At 43.7% G+C, this 20000-nt stretch overlaps 2 protein-coding genes across 6 annotated transcripts; one reads left to right on the forward strand and one right to left on the reverse strand.

The window, feature by feature from the left end:
- The first annotated feature begins 983 nt into the window (after positions 1–983).
- Positions 984–3542, forward strand: LOC136500936 (geranylgeranyl transferase type-2 subunit beta 1-like). Of its 3 annotated transcripts, XM_066496416.1 has the most exons (9): positions 1134–1332; positions 1423–1576; positions 1667–1783; positions 1947–2013; positions 2097–2245; positions 2646–2779; positions 2873–2971; positions 3071–3146; positions 3264–3542. In XM_066496416.1, exons 1-9 carry the CDS (start codon positions 1270–1272, stop codon positions 3356–3358), a joined length of 954 nt encoding a protein of 317 aa, XP_066352513.1. In that variant the 5' UTR covers positions 1134–1269; the 3' UTR covers positions 3359–3542. The 3 variants fall into 3 exon arrangements, with proteins under 3 accessions (XP_066352514.1, XP_066352513.1, XP_066352512.1); XM_066496417.1 differs by having other exon boundaries at positions 984–1332; positions 2646–2971; XM_066496415.1 differs by having other exon boundaries at positions 1134–1576.
- Positions 3543–3963: 421 nt separating this feature from the next.
- LOC136500935 (AT-hook motif nuclear-localized protein 10-like) lies at positions 3964–7939 on the reverse strand. Of its 3 annotated transcripts, none has more exons than XM_066496414.1 (6): positions 7770–7939; positions 6684–7321; positions 6169–6222; positions 5166–5260; positions 4803–4964; positions 3964–4628 (listed from the first exon to the last, which is right to left on the reverse strand). In XM_066496414.1, the coding sequence occupies exons 2-6, from the start codon at positions 7213–7215 to the stop codon at positions 4386–4388; spliced, it is 1086 nt and encodes a 361-aa protein (XP_066352511.1). In that variant the 5' UTR covers positions 7216–7321; positions 7770–7939; the 3' UTR covers positions 3964–4385. The 3 variants fall into 3 exon arrangements, with proteins under 3 accessions (XP_066352511.1, XP_066352510.1, XP_066352509.1); XM_066496413.1 differs by having other exon boundaries at positions 3969–4628; positions 5166–5297; positions 6170–6222; positions 7677–7774; XM_066496412.1 differs by having other exon boundaries at positions 3970–4628; positions 5166–5297; positions 6170–6222; positions 7770–7937.
- Between the last annotated feature and the right edge of the window lie 12061 nt (positions 7940–20000).

Genomic DNA, 20000 nt, shown 5'->3' on the forward strand with positions numbered 1-20000 from the left:
ACGCGCTGTCGGGGAGACTGGTCGAGGCGGAAGCGGCGGGTCGTTGCCGAGCCGGCTTCGAGCGAGGCGGAGAATCAACATCTTGTTCGAGGCTTTACGCGCGGGGCCTCGGGCGAGACGGAGAATCGGTTCCCCGTCGAGGCCCCCTGTGCGAGGCCTCGCGCGAGGCGGAGATTTGGCAGGCCGCCGAGACCTCCCGTGCGAGACTAGGAGCGAGGCGGTGAGCCGGTGGGATTCGACGAGGCCGGGATTTAACAAATGGCTTACCCTTTGGCTTTGTTTTTGATGGGGTTTAAGTGATTCTTTTGGTGTATGCTCGGGGTACCTCGTTTTATGGTACCCGACACGGTATGACCAGTCTTGCGTAACAGAGCAAAGCAGCATGACCTATAGTTCAGGGCTATGAAACTAGAGTCAGCAATGCAGTGCTATGTAAGTCACGATAAACCAATAAGATGTGATACAGTAGGACAAGTACAACAACATAGGCGGCGTTCGCTGGTCTGGACTCGTCCAGCCAGTCGGCTGATCCCACTCACAAGTTACTGTCCACCAAACCAGCCGAACAGTGTTTTTTCTCACAACAAACCAGCCGAAACAGTGTTTTTCAGCCAAGTTTCAGACCAGCGAACGGGACCATAGAAGCGAGATACAAAGTTTGAAAAAGGTACATTGAACGGAGAACAGACCATCGTTACGGCAAGGCAGAACACATCTGGCGAAGGGACGCGCCGTGGGCCAGGGAGCGGCAGTGCCGCGCCATGCATGACGGCGCGGCAGCTCCTGCCACGTCAGCGGCCATAGTGCGTGGAAGTGCCACGTCATCCTCCCGCCACACCACCATACATGGCGCGGCACAGACGTTTTGCCATGCTATGATAATAGACGCGGTCAAAAGTGTTAGTTTTGGAGAAAAACGACCAAACAATGGTACATTTAAAATTAGTTTAAAAAGTGTTAAAAAAAATCACCAACGCCGCGTCCCGAATCCCGGACTCCCAGCCTCCCGCACAGCCACACCGCCCAGCACGCCCGACGCACTCCGCCAGGCGTACGACGAGCGGCGGCCGGCGGCGACGTAGTCTGGCGGCACCCCTCCCAGATCCCGGCCCCTTGCAGTTGCAGCCTGGTGCCCCTGCACCGCGCAGCGCTAGGCGCGTCACCATCAAATCGGCCAGCGGGCGGCAGCTCCCTTCATCCCAGCAGGATTCAATCAGCGAAGACTGGTCAGTTCAGGAAGGAGGAGCACGAGCGGAGCAGAAATTGGCCATGGCGGACGAGGCCGAGCTCACGGCGGACCAGCACGTCCGCTACATCGTCACCGTGGAGAAGGTAACGAGCGCGGCCACCGCGCCCTTCCCGCCCTACGCCCCCTCGACTCCTCCCTCCGCTTTCCAACGCCCGCTGTTGTCGTCGGCGCAGAAGAAGGACTCGTTCGAGTCGTTGGTGATGGAGCACATCCGCCTCAACGGCGCCTACTGGGGCCTCACCACGCTCGACCTCCTCCACAAGCTCCACGCCGTCGACGCCGCCGAGGTCGTCGACTGGATCATGTCCTGCTACCACCCCGAATCTGGTACCTCAACCCCCACGGTGAATTGGACTGTGGAGAATTAGGTTGTTGATTCGTATGTGTGGTCTGCTTGGACTGTATGTGGTTGCGCAGGCGGATTTGGAGGAAACGTTGGGCACGATCCGCATGTCCTCTACACGCTTAGCGCCGTGCAGGTCCTCTGCCTCTTCGATCGGCTCGATGTCCTTGATGTCGACAAGGTTGCTGATTGTATCCTTTTTCCCAGATTTTGAGTTGGGTTCATGCTGTTGGTGTATGTAAACTTGAGATTACCAATGTCCTAATGAGCAAAACGAATTCTGTAACCTTGGTTTTATTATTAAGCTCACTGAACTTGAAATCCAGTTCCTTTTCCTTATCTAAATCATGACAGATGTCGCCGGACTGCAAAACAAGGATGGATCATTTTCTGGCGATATTTGGGGTGAAGTTGACACTAGGTAAAAACCTTTTATGTGTTCCCAATTTCAAGGTCCCAACATAATAATCCATGTCAGATGTTGCTTTTTATTTCTGTATGTAGGTTCTCGTATATTGCCTTATGCACCTTATCATTACTGCACCGTCTGCATAAAATCGATGTGCAAAAAGCTGTCGATTTCATTGTTAGCTGTAAGAACTTGGATGGTGGATTTGGTGCTATGCCAGGAGGGGAATCTCATGCTGGACAAAGTATGTATTATACCTTGACTTCATTAAAAAATCTGCTTTGTGGTATTTCTGAATGCAACTGGTATTTAATCTATTGGTTCTAGAGGATGCTTTATCAAAGAATGAGAATGGGCAAACTGGTTACAGAATGCAGTAGACTATTTTTAAAAGGAATATTACTAATTTTTTTTACATATAATCTGACTTGTACTATTGTAGGCTTGTAGCACTACAACTTCGTTTGGTTATTGATGACATTTTAATTGACCTACTCTAGTATCACCATAAGACTAGCTGCCTAGTAGCTTGAAACTACCTTTGCTGAATGTGATTATTTCAAATCCAAACTCAAGTATTTTCTGCAAGCTATCGCTTTAACAGTGGTCCAGGTAACCTGAACACCATATGCATTTGCATGCAGTATTTTGTTGTGTCGGTGCACTTGCAATCACCGGTTCCCTCCATCACATTGATAGAGATCTCCTCGGATGGTGGCTCTGTGAGCGCCAGTGTAAAGACGGAGGACTTAATGGGCGGCCTGAGAAACTAGCTGATGTGAGGTTTACTTTGTCATATGTCGTGTATGCTTTGCATTCTTCAATACATGTTGCCACTATGGATTTAATTGAACCGTTCCAAATTCTCAAGGTTTGCTACTCATGGTGGGTTTTATCAAGCCTAGTAATGATTGATAGAGTGCATTGGATTGACAAGGAGAAGTTAACTAAATTCATACTAAACTGTCAGGTAACTGTTTATTATTCCCACTACCGCCATGTGGATAACCGTATGTCCCTTGACTTATAAATATTGGTTCCAACTTTTCTCATTCATGTTGATCTGAAGGACAAAGAGAATGGTGGCATTTCAGATAGACCAGATAATGCAGTCGATATCTATCACACATACTTTGGAATTGCAGGTGCTGCTTTTCTTCCCATAACACTGTGGTATTTTTATTATAAGAATCTTTGTGTGGCAGGTAAATGGAACAGATTATGAACTATTTGCTGAATCAGTTAGCCTCTCTTGCAAGCAGGGCTTTCATTAATGGAGTACCCTGGGGTGAAGCCTTTGGATCCTGCCTATGCACTGCCATTGGATGTTGTCAATCGGATTTTCTTGAAAAAATAGAACATTCCATCTATGCTGAGATATGCTCAGATTACACTGTCGAATGTGGACGCTACTTCACAGAATCACAGCAGTTAGCTTTGACGGAGAAATAGCTGAGGTGTAGAATCAATTTTACATGGAAACAGGAACATGTTGGAATATCATAATAGCACATCTTGGACTTTTTTGAGCGTCGACCATACATCAGGACTGAAGTCCTACCGTTTAACTCGGCCGCAAACGTAGGCCTGTGACCGCTTCCTAAATTTGTGCTTAGATACTGTTTTTTCTAGCATTTGCCACTTGCCCTGTCGAATGTTTCATGTATGTTGTGTTTTGCCAGTTGATCTGATTCTCTTGTTTAAGTCGCAACATTGTGTGTTTGTTGACACACTAGTCATGAGCTATATATGGATAAACAGCAGGTCACTTCTTTTGTTTCTAAATGAAAAACAAGGTTAGCCACGCCATCTCAGTGGGCATAGTCTGACACAGAACCTTCGATGGCTCGCCATACCATCAAGGAAGCAAAACGTTTTCAAGGTAGAAGGCTCAGATTTCAGTGAGGACCAAAAATATTTGCACAAAGCCTTTGGCTCCAAAGCAAAAAACGGTCAGGCGCATACAAGGCTTGCCACAAGGGAAAAGGCTCAAATTTCAGTGAGGACTGTCCTCCAAAAAAAAAAAGCCTCTTGGCTCCAAAGCAACAATGGCCAGGCACAAACAACAAATTCATACAAGAATCTTCTGATTCAGATCGATGCCTTGGTAGAACATTTAACTAAATAACATTTGATAACGCTCAAAGGATCACATTGGTTACAGCTCAATACACCTAGCACAGGAATTCAGGGTGAAACCTACAATAGAGCTACAAATTTACCAGATGCAATTCTCTTCCTACTCAAGCTTCTGATTTATACTACATAAGAGCTACTCAGAGAATGAGCGCTACTGAACCGCAAATTGCTACATCCCGCCCGGGAGGCAGTTTGCTGATAATGGTATATGCCTGGAATTGGTCAAGAGGATGCAAACTGCAAACTCATTTCCACGGCATGCTTGACAGGAATGGCGGTTGGTAATTATTGCTAGCAGCCATGCCTTGATGCAGTGGTGGTGGGCTTCCAGCGCCACCAGATGACTCGCTCAATGTACCTCTTGAAGGAGGGCTGTTAGGTCCCATCCCGGTTGTCGGAGCGACCTTCAGTGGCACTGATGTGGGTTCTGAAGGAGCATGCTTTTTTGGCTCTTTTTTGCCTCCAGAATTGAAGCTTCCCAGTACTATCTGCAGAGAATATATGCAGAGATAATCAGCATCATTGTCTTGAGCGTACACGTACAACAATCAAGAAAGTAAGGCAGTAGAAATTACACAGTGATTTCAGACTTCAATGATATGAAACCCATTTTGGAGCACTGCATTTAGAAAACGAGAGAATGCAGGAAAATTGCAGTGGACCTGAACTGGTGAAGCTGCTATGAGAAGTCCTGCGACTCCACCACCCAACAGACGACCATCAGGACCAGCCAATGACACACTGAGGCCTCCAGTCCGACTACGCTGACCACCATTCTCCACCAGGAGGAATGAGCCTGACAGTGATAGTATCTCAAATCGACCCTACAGGGAAAAAAGGAAATTATAATCATTTGTAATACAGGTATCTACATTGTACAGTGATTGAGTCTGCAACTAGACCAGAAGTTTCCACCTCTCATGATCAAATCATAATATCTAGAACCTTCACAATTAAAAGCTTGAAACTATTTCTATTTCACCGAGAAGTATGTTTATTAGCTTCCACTGGCCATATGCACAAACCTCGTATGTTACAGTTCCCCCTGATGTAGCAGTCTGACGAAGCGTTACATTTGATATGGCGCCATTTGCTGAAAGAACACAAACTGCACGGGTTCCATGCTGAGAAAATGACATAATCTTTGATGACACATCCTGAAAAGAAGTGTGTTTGTTTTGTTATTATTTCAGAAAACACACGTCCAGAACTCAACACCTTAGCAACAACAACAACAACAACAACAACAACAAAGCCTTAGTCCCAAACAAGTTGGGGTAGGCTAGAGTTGAAACCCATCAGAAGCAATCAAGGTTCAGGCACGTGAATAGCTGTCTTCCAAGCACTCCTATCTAAGGCTAAGTCTTTGGGTATATTCCATCCTTTCAAGTCTCCTTTTATTGCCTCTACCCAAGTCAACTTCGGTCTTCCTCTGCCTCTCTTCACGTTACTATCCTGGCTTAGGATTCCACTACGCACCGGTGCCTCTGGAATAAAATGCTATGGGAGTACCAGTAATTGGCAAAGCTACAGCAACCAAAATTCTTTGACATCAAACATCATATAATGAAATAGACAAACATGAAGGTTAAACAATAATGCTAAAAAGTGCCAACCATATGCACAAGCCAAAACTGGGAGGGCAAAACTTGAAATGTTCCAAACAATCAAGAGAAGAACAATCAGTTACCAAAGTACAAAATGTCAAAATGGCAGAATTTACTTTCAGCACCAAATCATGGAAGGAAGACAGCTAAGCATAATGTGATAGCTTAGTTGGAATTGTTTAGTGCTTCAAATTAAATGTCTGAATGAACAATTTGGCAGTTCAACTTACTGACGGAACGACAAACCATACCTTTTTTGTTTTTGTAAAAAAGGTTGCCTAGTGGGAATGTTATATATAGAAAAGTAGAGCAAAAAGAGAAAGTCCAAAAGAATGTAGACAAGTGCAAATAAAAGCAAGAACATATTCTGACAATAAAAAAGAAACAATCAACATGTTCAAATGCAAGATAGCGTATTATACCTCGCCAGCTTGAACTGTGATAACATGAGGTGTAAATCCAGCTCCTGATGACCCTGCAAGATGATTTCATGTTAGGGCTAGTTATGCAGAAATCATCAACAGAAAAATGAGTCAATGTACATCAGCTTTGCAGAACTTAGAATAACTAGCAGCATGTAACATAATTCAGCAGAGAAATAACCACATGCCACCACTCTCATAACGAACACGTGGTAAATTGTACACTGAAATAACTGAGGACAAATAAGTCCATCCACAATTTATAGTTTTGCACAGTTAACTAATTAAAGCTAGAAGGGTAGTATAACCAGTACATCCTTCAGCTCACCATGAAGCAGATTCAAATTCTAAAAGGACAACGGCACTTGAGCCAGTTCAATCTCAATAACAACTTTATCCTGATATATCATGCTGAAACTATCCACAAGTAGTTCTCCAGTTCCTACTAATTCTGAGTCTAGAAACCATACCAAAACCTTAAAATCAGTGTAAATGATAGGAGTAGAAATTTTACTGGCAACATCCACGCGCGGCTTGTTGGTAGAACCCTTAGGCCGGCCCCGCTTCTTAAATCCATCTGGCGACACCACCAGCAGAGAGCTCGCCAGATTTAACCCAGCCGGTGAGAACGGCCCGGAAGAACCCTGCCCTGTCGCCGGCGACCCTGTAGCCGGCGACCCCGTAGCTGCCGACGCAGGCACCAATGCCAGCGCCATGGACCCGTCGGGCCCGTACTTTCTTGGTCGCCCGCGCTTCTTCTTGGCCACCGGCTCCCCCATGCCCGGCGCAGTTGACGCACCATTGCCACCAACGACCGTCGCCGCGGACATGCTAGCGCCGTGGTCTGCGCCCTGCGGCTGGTAAGACGGCGTCGTAGGCGAGGAGCTAACCGGAGCGTACACAGCGGTGCCGTCCGCGGTGTACGCCATGCGCACGCTCTGCATGGCGGCGGACGCCGGCGGCCCGGGCACCGGCGCCGGCGGGCTCTTCGGCATGCCGAATAGATCCCTCCCTGCCATCAGCCCTTGCTCGGACCTCACCTCCATGGCGGACCACCACGCGTTTCTTGGACTAGAACTCAAATCTGCAATCTTTAGCCACTGGAGAGAGCTCACGAGCGCTCAAGTGAAGTCAGGACTAGGGATTGCGAACCTGCAAAAAACCCATAAAACCCTTCACTCCTCAAGTACGAGATCTTTCACGCGACAAACACACAGTTTTACGGCCGGCAAATTTCTCGAAGAAATGGAAGATGGAAATAAGTAGAAATGAAAAGAAAAGTAAATTACTGGCGGAAATGGGAGATTTAAAAAAATGGGCAAAGGAAATGGTAAAAGGTCCAAGAAAAAGGTAGGTTTAAAGCCAACAAAGCACAGAAGCTGTAGATCCCCACTTTTGCCCGGATTTCGCAGGGGGGATACCCAACAAATCACCAGAATTTCTGACCCAACAGTTGGAGAATGAAGAAAAATAAATATGAGTTCAAAAGGATAAGCAAGTTCCAGACCGGAAACTCATGAGCTAGGAGAAGGCATCACACTAGCACCACAGACTCACGCAAGGAGATGAACAGATTAAGATACGGGAGATTTCAGCAAACCTAGAACTCATGGTTTCTTGCTAATGGCCTCCAATTTATCTCTCTTTTTTCCTCTTTTCCTCACCTCTCCAGTTCGCACGGGCTCTTTCGTTTTCGCAATTAACAAAAAGGGTTTTGACGCAGAAAAGGGAAAATAGGAAGCAGGTAAGTAAAGCACGCCAAAATTGCCTCGGGGGATTTATTGCTGTAGCAGATCAGAAGGGAAGAGGAGTAGATGGATCACGGATGCGGCGGTCTACCTCATTTGACCCCAGCGCTATGTGGTATTTACTTTGAGATCCCCTCTTCGCCTAAGCTATTTTCCAGCCATGGAACGGTACTTTTCTCTCACAATATTTTAGCATAAGTATTAACATAAGTTAAATTTCAGCATAAGCGACTTTGTTTGGCTCTAATAAGGGCATGTTTGGATCAATGGGGCTAAAGTTTAGCATATTCCTTTTAGTCATCTTTTAGCCCTCATAGATCCAAACATAGGGCTAAAAGTGGAAGCTAAACTTTAACCCACCCTTTTTTCATTAGCCCCTTCAAGGTGGGGCTAAGGGCCTGTTCGGTTCCTTTAGTCCGCGGACTAAAGTTTAGTCCGGACCCTATTTGGTTCCAGGGACTAAAGTCTATTAATGCAGTTGTATAAAGACAATATTACCCCTGTTGAGATGGAGATATTACAGCTGCTGGCCACGGGTGGGATGAGGAGTAACGAGGGGCAGGATTGTCTCCAGAACACTTTAGTCCAGTTTAGTCACCCCCTCATGGACTAGAGGACTAAACCTTTTAGTCCAAATTTTAGTCCATGTGTTTGGCATTTTAGGGACTAAAAGTGAGCATTTTGGTTTAGTCCATGGAACCAAACATGCCCTAAAGAGGGCTAAAAGTGGTCCCTTCATGATAAAAGACGCATATTACCTTCACCCCCTCATTTAGTCCTATGCATAAGTATTAATTAGGGGTAAATGGGTCATGGTAGGGTACATGACTAATCTTTAGCCTCTGAATCCAAACAGTCCTATAGACTAAACTTTAGCTCCTTCGTTTTAAAAGCTAATCTTTAGCTCTGAACTAAAGTTTAGCCCCCATGAATCTAAACAGGACCTAAGTCTCCCTATCACCAAGGCAACAATATGGCCCAAAGGCCACCTCTAATAATCAAACTTTGAATCAATTTTTTAATCGTGAAATAATATGAAAAGCAAGAGATTAATTTGGACTCGAGAGATAGTTTAGCACATTTCACGACACATCTCTCTCATAGCACGATGTTTAAGACTACTTATTGCAGTATCTTTTTCCTTTATATTTATTAGCTTAGAGCTAGTGCTAGCTCATACATTTTATAAGTGTCTAAAATCGCATGCCTGGGTTGCTTCGCATGTTTGACAAATTTATCTTAGTATAAAGCAAATAGAACCTATCTGGATGATTTATGTGTTGTTTTCTTTATTTGGTTTATATAGGAGGTTGTGGCTGATTGACCTAAGCAGCATCTATTTGACTGATCATATTACCAAGCAAGAAACTAAGGTCCTATTTAGTCCATGAGAGAGTTAGCCATGCCACGCTTATAGCGTAGTAGGTCAGAGTTTGGTTTAGTCATAGCTTCGGGTAGCCAAATGTGCGGCAACGTTTACTGTCTTGAGGTGATGCCATTCCTTACGAAAAGTGTGGCGCTTGTTATGCTTGCCACGCTTTTGGAGTAGCCGCCCCTGTGGCATGCTATGGTTCTGCTTAAACCAAACAAGCCCTAAAACAATTGAAATGCATGACCAGATCATGGAAAGAAACATGAGCTTCTTTGCCTTAGGAACACTTTATAGATATTGATTATGATGTGTAGAACTTGGTGGTTTATGTTTCAATAGCTTTTACCATAAAAACTGGCACATTAAGTTTGGCATTTACTGTGTTAAGTTTGGAGTACCAAAAACTAGCAATAGGAGGAGTTCATACCTTTTTCTCCTAATAAGGCATCCCATCTGCCGTAGCTTTTTAGAAAACATGGTTTGATGCACCGCTATAGACCAAGCTTACGTTTTTAGAAGTTCCCTCGCGAGAACCGACATGAGTCCTCTTGAAAGCCGGTAAGCTTGCATATACTTCGTGCTAAGATTTGAGTACCCCAAACTAAAAATATTCTTCTTAAGAAATTGCTATGATATTATGCCAAAGAATAGGTTATTATGGAAGTAAGGCCTCGTTTGGTGAAGCCCCATTGGCTTTGACTCCTCTCTATAATGTAGATACACTATAGCAATGAGCTATTTTTATCACTGTTCACAAAATAAATTTGAAGCATGTAAAATCATTGTTTGACGCTTCACCAGCTCTAACTCTCCCCAACCAACATCGTAGTAAGGATCTAGAGTAAGATGAAGCTATGGAAAATAGATAATAAGTATTTTAGCAATATTATCACCTCATGGTCTAAAGCTTTATGGTTGATCTTTTGTGGGAAAAGTCTTTAGATTTTACCATTTGTTGACTTTGAGCTATCATTCAGGACTAAGGTCCCTGACCTTACAAGATGAGTCATCGACAATCTTCGTTTCTCCCTCCACTATCATGAATTCATGGTCGTCTTTCATGTCCTGGTCGACAAAGTGCTCCCGTTATAGGCTTCCCGCTTCCTTTCGTGTTCTCTCTCCCGAAGCAAGTGGGTAGAGGCTTCCCGAAGGCCTCCTCCGACTCGATTCTTTGAAACTGCAAAGACCAAAATCTTTCATTAGAGTCTTGTCTCGATCCCTCCTTGTCTTATGGGGGCTCATTCCTCCAGAGACGCTACATCCTTGAGATGGAAGGATGGAGGGCTTCCTCCTTGCAGGGGGGATGGGGGCTCTTGGCTCTTCACTTATGTTACCTCATCAACTAGTGGCCTTCGAAGGCCTTTTTCTTTCGCTAGGTTACCCTTAAAGGCGATTAGGTCCTCCTAATATACCAATTTTTCTTTCCCAAATCACATTGTCAAACTTAAGTTTGGTGAACTCAAAAGACATAAATGAATAAATATTAAAAAAGTGGAGCTAGTTAACTTTAAACAACTATTGAAACTTAAAATACGAAAACAAAAATGATTTTCTACTAGAATATTGTATACATATATTCCTCCCTCGATGCTGCCTTAACCTATTCAACATGATCCACGAAAGAGACAGGAGCAAAATCCGAACACGAACTTAACACGTCGTGGTCCGGCCGGAACATGCGCCCTGTTTTGCTAGCTCATCACGACGACGCGAATGTAGAACATGCAGGTGGCGAACAGCCGGGACAGGTGTATCACAAAAACAATTTGTTATTCCTTGCCCTCCAAATTTTGCAGATGCCTACGTACGTCCGCCATTTTACATTCTACGAGTATATGCATGTCCTGTCGCCATGACTTTTTCAGCATGACACTATTCTACCTATTAAATCCAAGTGGTGCCTGCCTGCCTGTCCATCGAGCGAGCTTATCCTAAATGACACAAACTGAAAACAAAAAACAAAAAAAGAGAAAAGCTTAAAGGAAATGAAGAGGGGGAAAAACCGGAGAGTTGTTGGCGGGTAGAAACGGCGGCCAGCGACTTCGCGCCACATCCTCATCGCTCTCCGTTTTGGAATCTTTCGCTGTTGCCGGGCAGCCGCTCTCGCTCATCTCATTGACGCACGGCGTCAGAACTCTGGACTGCTGCTTCTTCAATCTTCAGAGAATTGGGCTGCACTGCTAGTGGGGGAAGGTACAGACTACACAGCATACTTGTACATTTTCTTCACGAGTTCAGACATGATCACATGTACGCGCGCGTATTTATAAAGATTTATTTATAAAGATTTGTAGCAAGTGCATGCAATAAATTTGAATTCCATGGGCTCAACTCAAGAAGATCGGCGTATTCTGTCATGAACATGAAGGACATAAATTCTTGCGAAAGTCGGCGCGGGGCCGTTTTCCCATGGTAGGCACTAGGCAGGGAGAAAAACACGTCCTCGAGATGGGAGATGCATATATATAAATCGGTAGAGACGTAGAGTGTACGTTAAACAGGCCGCGCCAATTTTCCAACCGAGTTAAATGATGGGATCAGAGACAAATTAGTGCAAAAAGTTTGCAAGTGATGCGTGTGATTGTTGACTGGATATCTCTCATCTCCTTTTTCAAAGGGAACCAGTAGCAATCTGTCAGGCCACTAAATTAAATAAAAAATAAAAAAGAGTAAGACATGTAATTCAAACTGTCATAAGTGTCTACTCGAGTATCAAAAGTAGTAATTGTGAAGGGAAGGAAACAAAAGGATGATACTGACTAAACAAAATGAAAACAAAAGAGAGAGAGAGACTCCCATGTGATACTTGCATAACAAGATCACTAGCCATAGATCTAGCATATATACTGACATCGGATTGAATAGCAAACCCTAGAATATGCTAGTGCGAGAAACAGAGAGAGAGGTTGTGGAGATGCAAACCATCGACCGCCTTCATAGAAGACGAGCTTGTCATGTGGTGCTTGTCGGTGGCACGATGAGGTCCGGCGGTGAAGTCACGGACACAGTGGCGGCGGTGGCCGGTGGCGGTCTTCCGTCGCTGGCAACGCCCCCTCACTAGATCGGCTTAGGGTTTAGGGACTGTAGGTGGGGCATCTGGCGGTTCAGGTGAACCTCGTGCTTTGTGCCCCGGCCCCCACCTCTTTTTTTATGGCGCTGTGCGATGGGGGACCACCAACCATGGAGCGGTTGGGCGCCCCCATCAGGGAGCGAATCAAAGGGCCCAATTGACCGTTGGGTCAATTGGTAGAGATCAATCTAACATTCTCCCCATTGATCTCACCTTATGACATAAACTCAACTTACTTGCTTTATCTTGTTCCTATTTCATCACAGATCAGTGCATAGAGCGTGCCTCATTGTCACGGTCTGTTGCCATTAAATTAAACAACTATAATGCACCTCTCTGTTTTGAAACAGATTCTCAACTATGCTCTTATTGTCCAGGAATCATAGGCTTTTCCTTAAACCCATGCGGGCTAAGTGTTCTCTGAACACGCTGGGTGGTAAGCCTTTTGTAAGCGGATCCAAGAGCATCTTTTCTGTTCTTATATGCTCAAGACTAATTATATGATCTTGGACTTTATCTTTCACAACATAATACTTTATGTCAATGTGTTTAGCATCACCACTTAACTTATTGTTGTGAGCATAACATACTGCTGGATTATTATCGCAGTATAACTTGAGTGGTTTATGTATGTCGTCTACCACTTTTAACCCGGGCATGAATTTCTTCAGCCAATTCACCTACCCTGTGGTCTCATAACATGCTACAAACTCGGCATACATTGTGGACGATGTAGTATCAGTTTGCTTTGAGCTTTTCCACGATATAGCTCCTCCTGCGAGAGTGAATATGTATCCTGACGTGGACATTCTGTCATCTCCTGCATAATCAGAATCTATATACCCCTCTATGTGCAGGGAATCAGATCTTGTATATGTTAGCATGAGATTCTTCGCACCTTGCAGGTAACGCAAAACTTTCTTTACTAATTTCTAGTGTTCTATTCCTGGATTACTCTGATATCTGCCAAGTAACCCGGTAACAAATGCTAAGTCAGGGCGAGTACACACTTGAGCATACTGTAAACTTCCGACAGCTGAACTATATGGAACCGCTTTCATTTGATCGATCTCATATTGGTTCCTGGGACATTGAAGTTCACCATATCTATCACCCTTGACTATAGGAGCAGGCGAAGACTTACAATTTTGCATATTGTATTTCTTTAGAACTTTTTCTAAATATGCCTTTTGTAATAATCCTAAAACCCTCTTTTCTCTATCTTGGTGAATCTCTATTCCTAGGACGAACGAAGCTTCACCGAGATCTTTTATATCAAACTTCGAGAACAAGAACTTCTTTGTTTCTAGTAGTAGATTAACATCACTGCTAGTGAGCAAGATGTCATCCACATACAAGATTAGAAAAATGTATTTCCCATTCTTAAACTTTGCATAAATGCAATTGTCCTTTATATTTTCTTGAAACCCAAACTTTCTTATTGTACTATCAAACTTCAAATACCACTGTCCTGAAGCTTATTTTAATCCGTAAATGGACTTCTTCGAGCGGCATCCCATACGTTCTTTTCCTTCCACAATAAAACCTTTCGGTTGTGCCATGTAAATATTTTCCTCTGGATCCCCATTTAGGAACGTCGTCTTTACATCCATATGATGTAATTCTAAATCATAATGTGCTACAAGCATCATTATGATTCTAAAAGAATCCTTACATGAGACTGAAGAAAATGTCTCATTATAATCTATACATTCTCTTTGTGTGAACCCTTTCACTATAAGTCTCGCTTTGAATCTTTCTATATTCCATTTGGAGTCATGTTTGGTTTTGTAGACCCATTTACAACCTACTGTCTTGGCTCCTTTAGAAATTGTTTCTAAGTCCCAAACACCGTTGGTTTTTATTTATTTCATCTCATCTTCCATGGCTTCAAGCCACTTTGATGAGTGAGCGCTTCTCATGGCTTCTTTAAATGAGGTGGGATCACCCTCTATTTAAAATTCCTCATATTCATAAACTTTGTAATCTTCAGGAATGGCTAATCTCTTGACTCTTTGAGACCTTCTAGGGGCCTCGTTAGATAACTCTTGTTCTATATGAGACCGTTGTTGCTCTTCCTTATGTGTGACAACGGGTTCTATGGGATCCTGAACGACAGGTTCCTCATGTTCATTCATTGTTGCCACAGGAGAACTAACAGCATGTGTTGTTACTACAATGTCTTGCACTGTTGGTACAGCAACAACAAGTAGCGTGAAGAATGGTTCATGAACCATCGGAGTGGGCACATATACCTGCTTCTCTTCAAAATTAATTTCTCGCGCTACCATGCTCCCCCTGATCATATCATCCTCCAAGAACACAACATGTCTTATTTCTACAAACTTCGTTTGTCTGTTAAGACAATAGAAGCGGTAACCTTTTGACTTTTCTGGATAGCTAATAAAATGGCAACTGACTGTCTTGGAGTCTAGCTTCCCTATGTTTGGGTTAAAGATTTTTGTCTCGGCTGGACAACCCCACACACATAAATAGTTAAGTGATGGTTCATTTCTTGTCCACAACTCATACGGTGTTTTGGGCATCGACTTGCTTGGCACTCGATTAAGAATATGAATGGCGGTTTTTAATGTCTCCATCCATAAACTTATCGGTAGGGCAGAGTAACTTATCATGCTTCTCACCATATCCATTAAGGTACAGTTGTGTCTTTCAGCTACTCCATTCTGCTGAGGCTCGCTCGATGTAGAATATTGGGCAACTATGCCATTTTTCTATAAGAACCTTGCAAAGGGTCCAAGAACTTGGCCATATGAGGTGTGTCGACCGTAGTACTCTCCCCCACGGTCGGACCTTACTACCTTAATCTTTAAGTTGTGCTGATTTTCTACTTCAGCCTTGAATATCTTAAATTTATCCAATACTTCTGATCTTTTCTTAATTAGATAAATATAGCCAAAACAAGAATAATCATCTATGAATGTTATAAATGAATCATAACCATCCACACTCTTCATAGAAAAAGGACCACAGATATTTATGTGAATTATTTCTAAAATTCATACGTTTCGTTTGGCATCTTTCTTTATTTTCTTAACATATTTTCCTTTTATGCAATCAATGCATTGTTCTAAATCTAAAAATTCTAAAGGCGAAAGAATTGATTTCTTAATCAATCGTTGTATTCCCCCCTCGAAATATGGCATAAATGATAGTGCCATAATTTCAAAGATACACCATGCACTCTCTTCCGCTTATTTGTTACATTCATAGACGAGGAAGCATTTTCATTCTCAGTGCTCACAGCATTCACATTCTCAGAAAGTGATAATAAATAAAGCTTATCTTGTCGAAAGGCAAGACCAACACACTTATTATTATACACAATCCGACATTTGCCATTACTAAAATGGCAATCATAACCATCATCGTCAAGTCATGAGACACTTATCAAGTTTCTATGCAAAGAGAGTACATAAAGAATATCTGAAAGCTGAAGTTTAAAACCATCATCTAATTCTAGAGAGAGATCTCCAATGGCTTCAACTTCAGCTTCAACTCCATTTGCTGCTTTAATTTTTCTTTCTCCTCTTTGTAGGATCCTCCTCATACGGAATCCCTGCAATTAATTTGCAATATGAACAGTTGCACTTGAATCAAACCACCAAGTAGATTTTGCATATCTTAAATACAAGGACTCATCTATGAATTTAATGAAATCCTCACCTCTTTTTAGAAGGTTCTTCAGGAAGTCTAGATAGTCCCTCTGGTAATGTCCATGCTTTTTACACCATTTACACTGATCCTTCTCAACTTGAGCATTGTTGTTTTTCAGATGGTGGTCATTTTGAGGGGCTTTCCCTTGAGATTTGGCATTCTTATTGAAGTTCTTCTTCTTCTTGTCCTTCACAAGGTTAGCAGAGTCACCCTATGAGCTTTTTAGCATCTCCTCTTCTTGAACACACATTGCAATGAGCTTCTCTATATCCCACTTATCGGACTGCATGTTGTAGTTCACAACAAAAGTTTTATATTCTTTGGGCAATGAAGCAAAAACCAAATGAATAAGGAACTCATCATTGAGCTCTAAATCCATTGGCTTCAGCTTCGAAGCCGTGTTGCTCATCTTTAGTATGTGCTATCTGATACCGCCACCAGTGTATTTGTCATTGAATAATTTCTTGATCAAAATACTGGCATAAGTCTTTGAAGAGCCAGTAAACTGACTCTCCACTTTCTTAAGATACTCTATGGTGGTATCACAATCTGGGATAGACCCTCTTATCGCATCTAAAATAGTGGACTTAGCCACTATCAAGCACTTGCGGTTTGAAATGTCCCATTTTTTTTGCGTTCGAGATCATATTTCATCCGCACTTCTGCATGATCTCGCTGTCGAGCAGTGAAATCAACATTAGTCTTATTTTCTTCCCTCACCGGGTCCACTGGCTTAGTAGGACACGGGGATATAAGCGCTAGGTCATTTTCAGACAGCGCAAGTGCTAGTTCATACTTCTCTCGCCATACCCTATAGTTGCCCCCTTCAAGAGGCGGTATGTGCGAGATAAATGCCATTGGGTTAAGTCCTGAAAAACACCGTCAGAGATAGTGAGAAAATATGTCATAATAATTGCATGCCTTAATTTAACGTTGGTCAAAATTAAAACATACAACTTTCTTATACACTAATTCTACATCACCGTTAGGCAGAAATAGAATTAATGCATAGAAAAACTTATGAATAATCATTATAATATTGCTATTATCAACGTTGGTCAAAAAAAATAATATCATAATTTACTGAATGAAAATAACTGCTCTTCAAATTAAATTCTTCCGTTGGTTCGAATTTAATTAGAAGATAATAAACATTAAACTTTGCAGCGGAAACATTAAAAAAATTCTTTATCTACTTTTCTGAAGCATTTTACTGACTCATCTACTCTCTGAAAAAATTATCCCGTTGGTTTAAATTTTGATAGAGATTTAAACTAGACAAAAAATCATCAAAATTTGCTTCTAAAAATTAATAAAACAATAACACAGTTTCCACTGTTCATTTGGCCCAAACCCATTGAAACAATGCTCTGCGCAGCGACAAACTGCCGCCCGCGCGCCTGCGCTCGTGGCCCAGCAACGACCCAACTCAGTGCGCACGCTCGCTCCCCCGCGCCTAGGCCGCAACCTGGGCCTGGGCTGGGAATCTCCGAACCCACCTAGGCCGCTTTTGGCCCGAGCGCTCGGAGCCATTCGATCAGATCGGACGGTCGCCTGTCATTATCGCTCGCATAAAAACACCGACCGCGGTCGCACGCCCGAACCCTAGCTCATTCTTCACTTTCTCTTCTCTCTCTTCATCGCTGCGCCGGCTCTGTCTCCCACTCTCACTCCGAACCACGACGGCCCGAGAGAGAAGCGTGGTGGCGCCGCTGTGGCGCCCTTCGCCGGTGCACGCATGTGGCTTGATCCGCGCGCGGCGCAGTCGAAGCGACACCACGGTGGTGCACTTTGCGCCCCCACACCGCTGCGGTGGAGCATGACCCCAAACCCTAGATTTTACCGACACCGCCGTAGGTCCCCTCACCGGAGCACGCGCTCCTCAGTGGGTGAGCGCGTCGCCGTCGAGCGGTCCTGTGATGGTGCCCTCAGTCGGACTCGCTTGCACGGTGGCGAGAGCTGCTCGGCTTCTCCCTGTGCGTCGGTGAGGTGGCGACGGAGTTCCTTCCCGCGCTATGGCGGGTGTCTACTCGCGCGACGGTGGTGGTGACGCGTGGCGGAGAGTCCGGGTAGGTCCTTCCCTCCTTCGTCCATACTCTAGGGTTAGGGTTAGGGTTATCCTTTTATTCAAATCGAATCCCCTTTCTATTTCTTGTTCTGATCTACTCCAAGAGCTAGATCTACGCCTAGTTATGCTCTGATACCATTGATAGTTGCATAACAGGATCACTAGCCATAGATTTAGCATATATACTGACATCTGATTGAATAGCAAACCCTAGAATATGCTAGTGCGAGAAACAGATAGAGAGAGAGAGGGGGGAGTTATGGAGGTGCAAACCATCGGCCGTCTTCGTAGAAGACGAGCTTGCCATGGGGTGCTTGTCGGTGGCACGGTGAGGGCCGGCAGTGAAGTCGCGGACGCGGTGGCGGCGGTGCAGAGGCGACGGTGGCCGGTGGCGGTCTTCCCGTCGCTGGCAATGCCCCCTCACTAGATAGGCTTAGGATTTAGGGACTATAGGTGAAGCATCTGACGGCTCAGGTGAACTCCGTGCCTTGTGTCCCAGCCCCCACCTCCCTTTTTATGGTATTGTGCGATGAGGGCCCACCAACCATGGAGCGGTTGGACGTCCTCAATCAGGACGCGGATCCAAGGGCCCAATTGGCCGTTGGGCCAATTGGTGAAGATGAATCTAACACCATGTGCCCCTCGAAATGATCAAATCGGCTTCACCTTTCACACAAAGCCATTACAGTATCATAGCCTCCTTTGGAGCCTTTTGACCTAACAATCTCTCTATCTCTCTCTGGCGTTGCCATAGCCCATCTCCTCACAATCACAAAGTCCAATGAAGATGCAGTGCAGTGCATGAAGATATGAGCATATGGCCATTTCGGCAAAGATTGATAGGTCATCTTATGAAAGACACCCCAACCGTTTCTTCCAATAGCTAGTAGTAGTATAGTACTTCACATATCCCTGGCTGGCTATTGCGGAAAGATTTTTTTTCCCAAAAAAAGAAGAAAGCGAGCTCCATCTCTATCTTCATGGGCCGTTTGGTTATGGGCCGCTAACTCGCTCTCCTGAGTCCTGCTGATAATTGGGCTTAATCTTATTTACCTTTTTAATTAAACTATAAGAAATTCTCCTAAAAAAATAAATCCTATATTTTTATAAAGCTAAACAACACCGGAGATTTCTTCTCTCAACATGCAAGCTATCTACATCAACAATCTACTAGAACTTGCAATTATAGCCAACTAGCACATATAATTATGATAGTTATCTATTCATCCACTAACGTTCATTTAGCTGTCAACGTCGAGATGTCAAACCATTCATCAAAATTAATGTAAGATAGTTTCATTCATATAACTATAACTATAAATAGTCTAATTTCTTTTTTAAATTATCTAGAAATTTCTGCAGCAACGCGCGGGGTATTCTCCTGGTTATAAGAAATCCTAAAGACCACATTTGACGCTAACATTTGGAGTTATGGAAAAACGACCAGACCAAAGAACAAGGTCGTCGGGTAGTTCAAAGTCAGCAAGTCAGAGAACGGTAGCCTTAACATGATCTAGTGGTTTTATGGAAATGTGTTTCGGTTTACCCCAGCCAGATGTACATCTCAAACCATTGTTTTTATCGGATATGTATACCACTAGCTCATCATTTGTGTTGTTGGGACTAGCTTTTCTGCGCATTCCAATTACTCAATTAGTTCCATTGCTCTTTCCTTGGGAAAGCATGAACTCTATTGCTACAGCTCCCAGTTGTATGCCTCGCAATAAGAAACATAAATAGAGTGTTCAAGAGGGCATTATTAGCTCAAAAAAAAAATCTACGGCGCCTGTTGTTCAGTCTTACAGTGCTATGAGCGATTGCCTTCTTTTCTATTCAGATCACTTTTTGTTTTCTGAAATGAGTTTGTTGCTCAAGCGGTCAAGACTTCCATATAA

Source organism: Miscanthus floridulus, chromosome 13 (genome assembly GCF_019320115.1).
Source record: "Miscanthus floridulus cultivar M001 chromosome 13, ASM1932011v1, whole genome shotgun sequence".
Lineage (NCBI taxonomy): Eukaryota > Viridiplantae > Streptophyta > Magnoliopsida > Poales > Poaceae > Miscanthus > Miscanthus floridulus.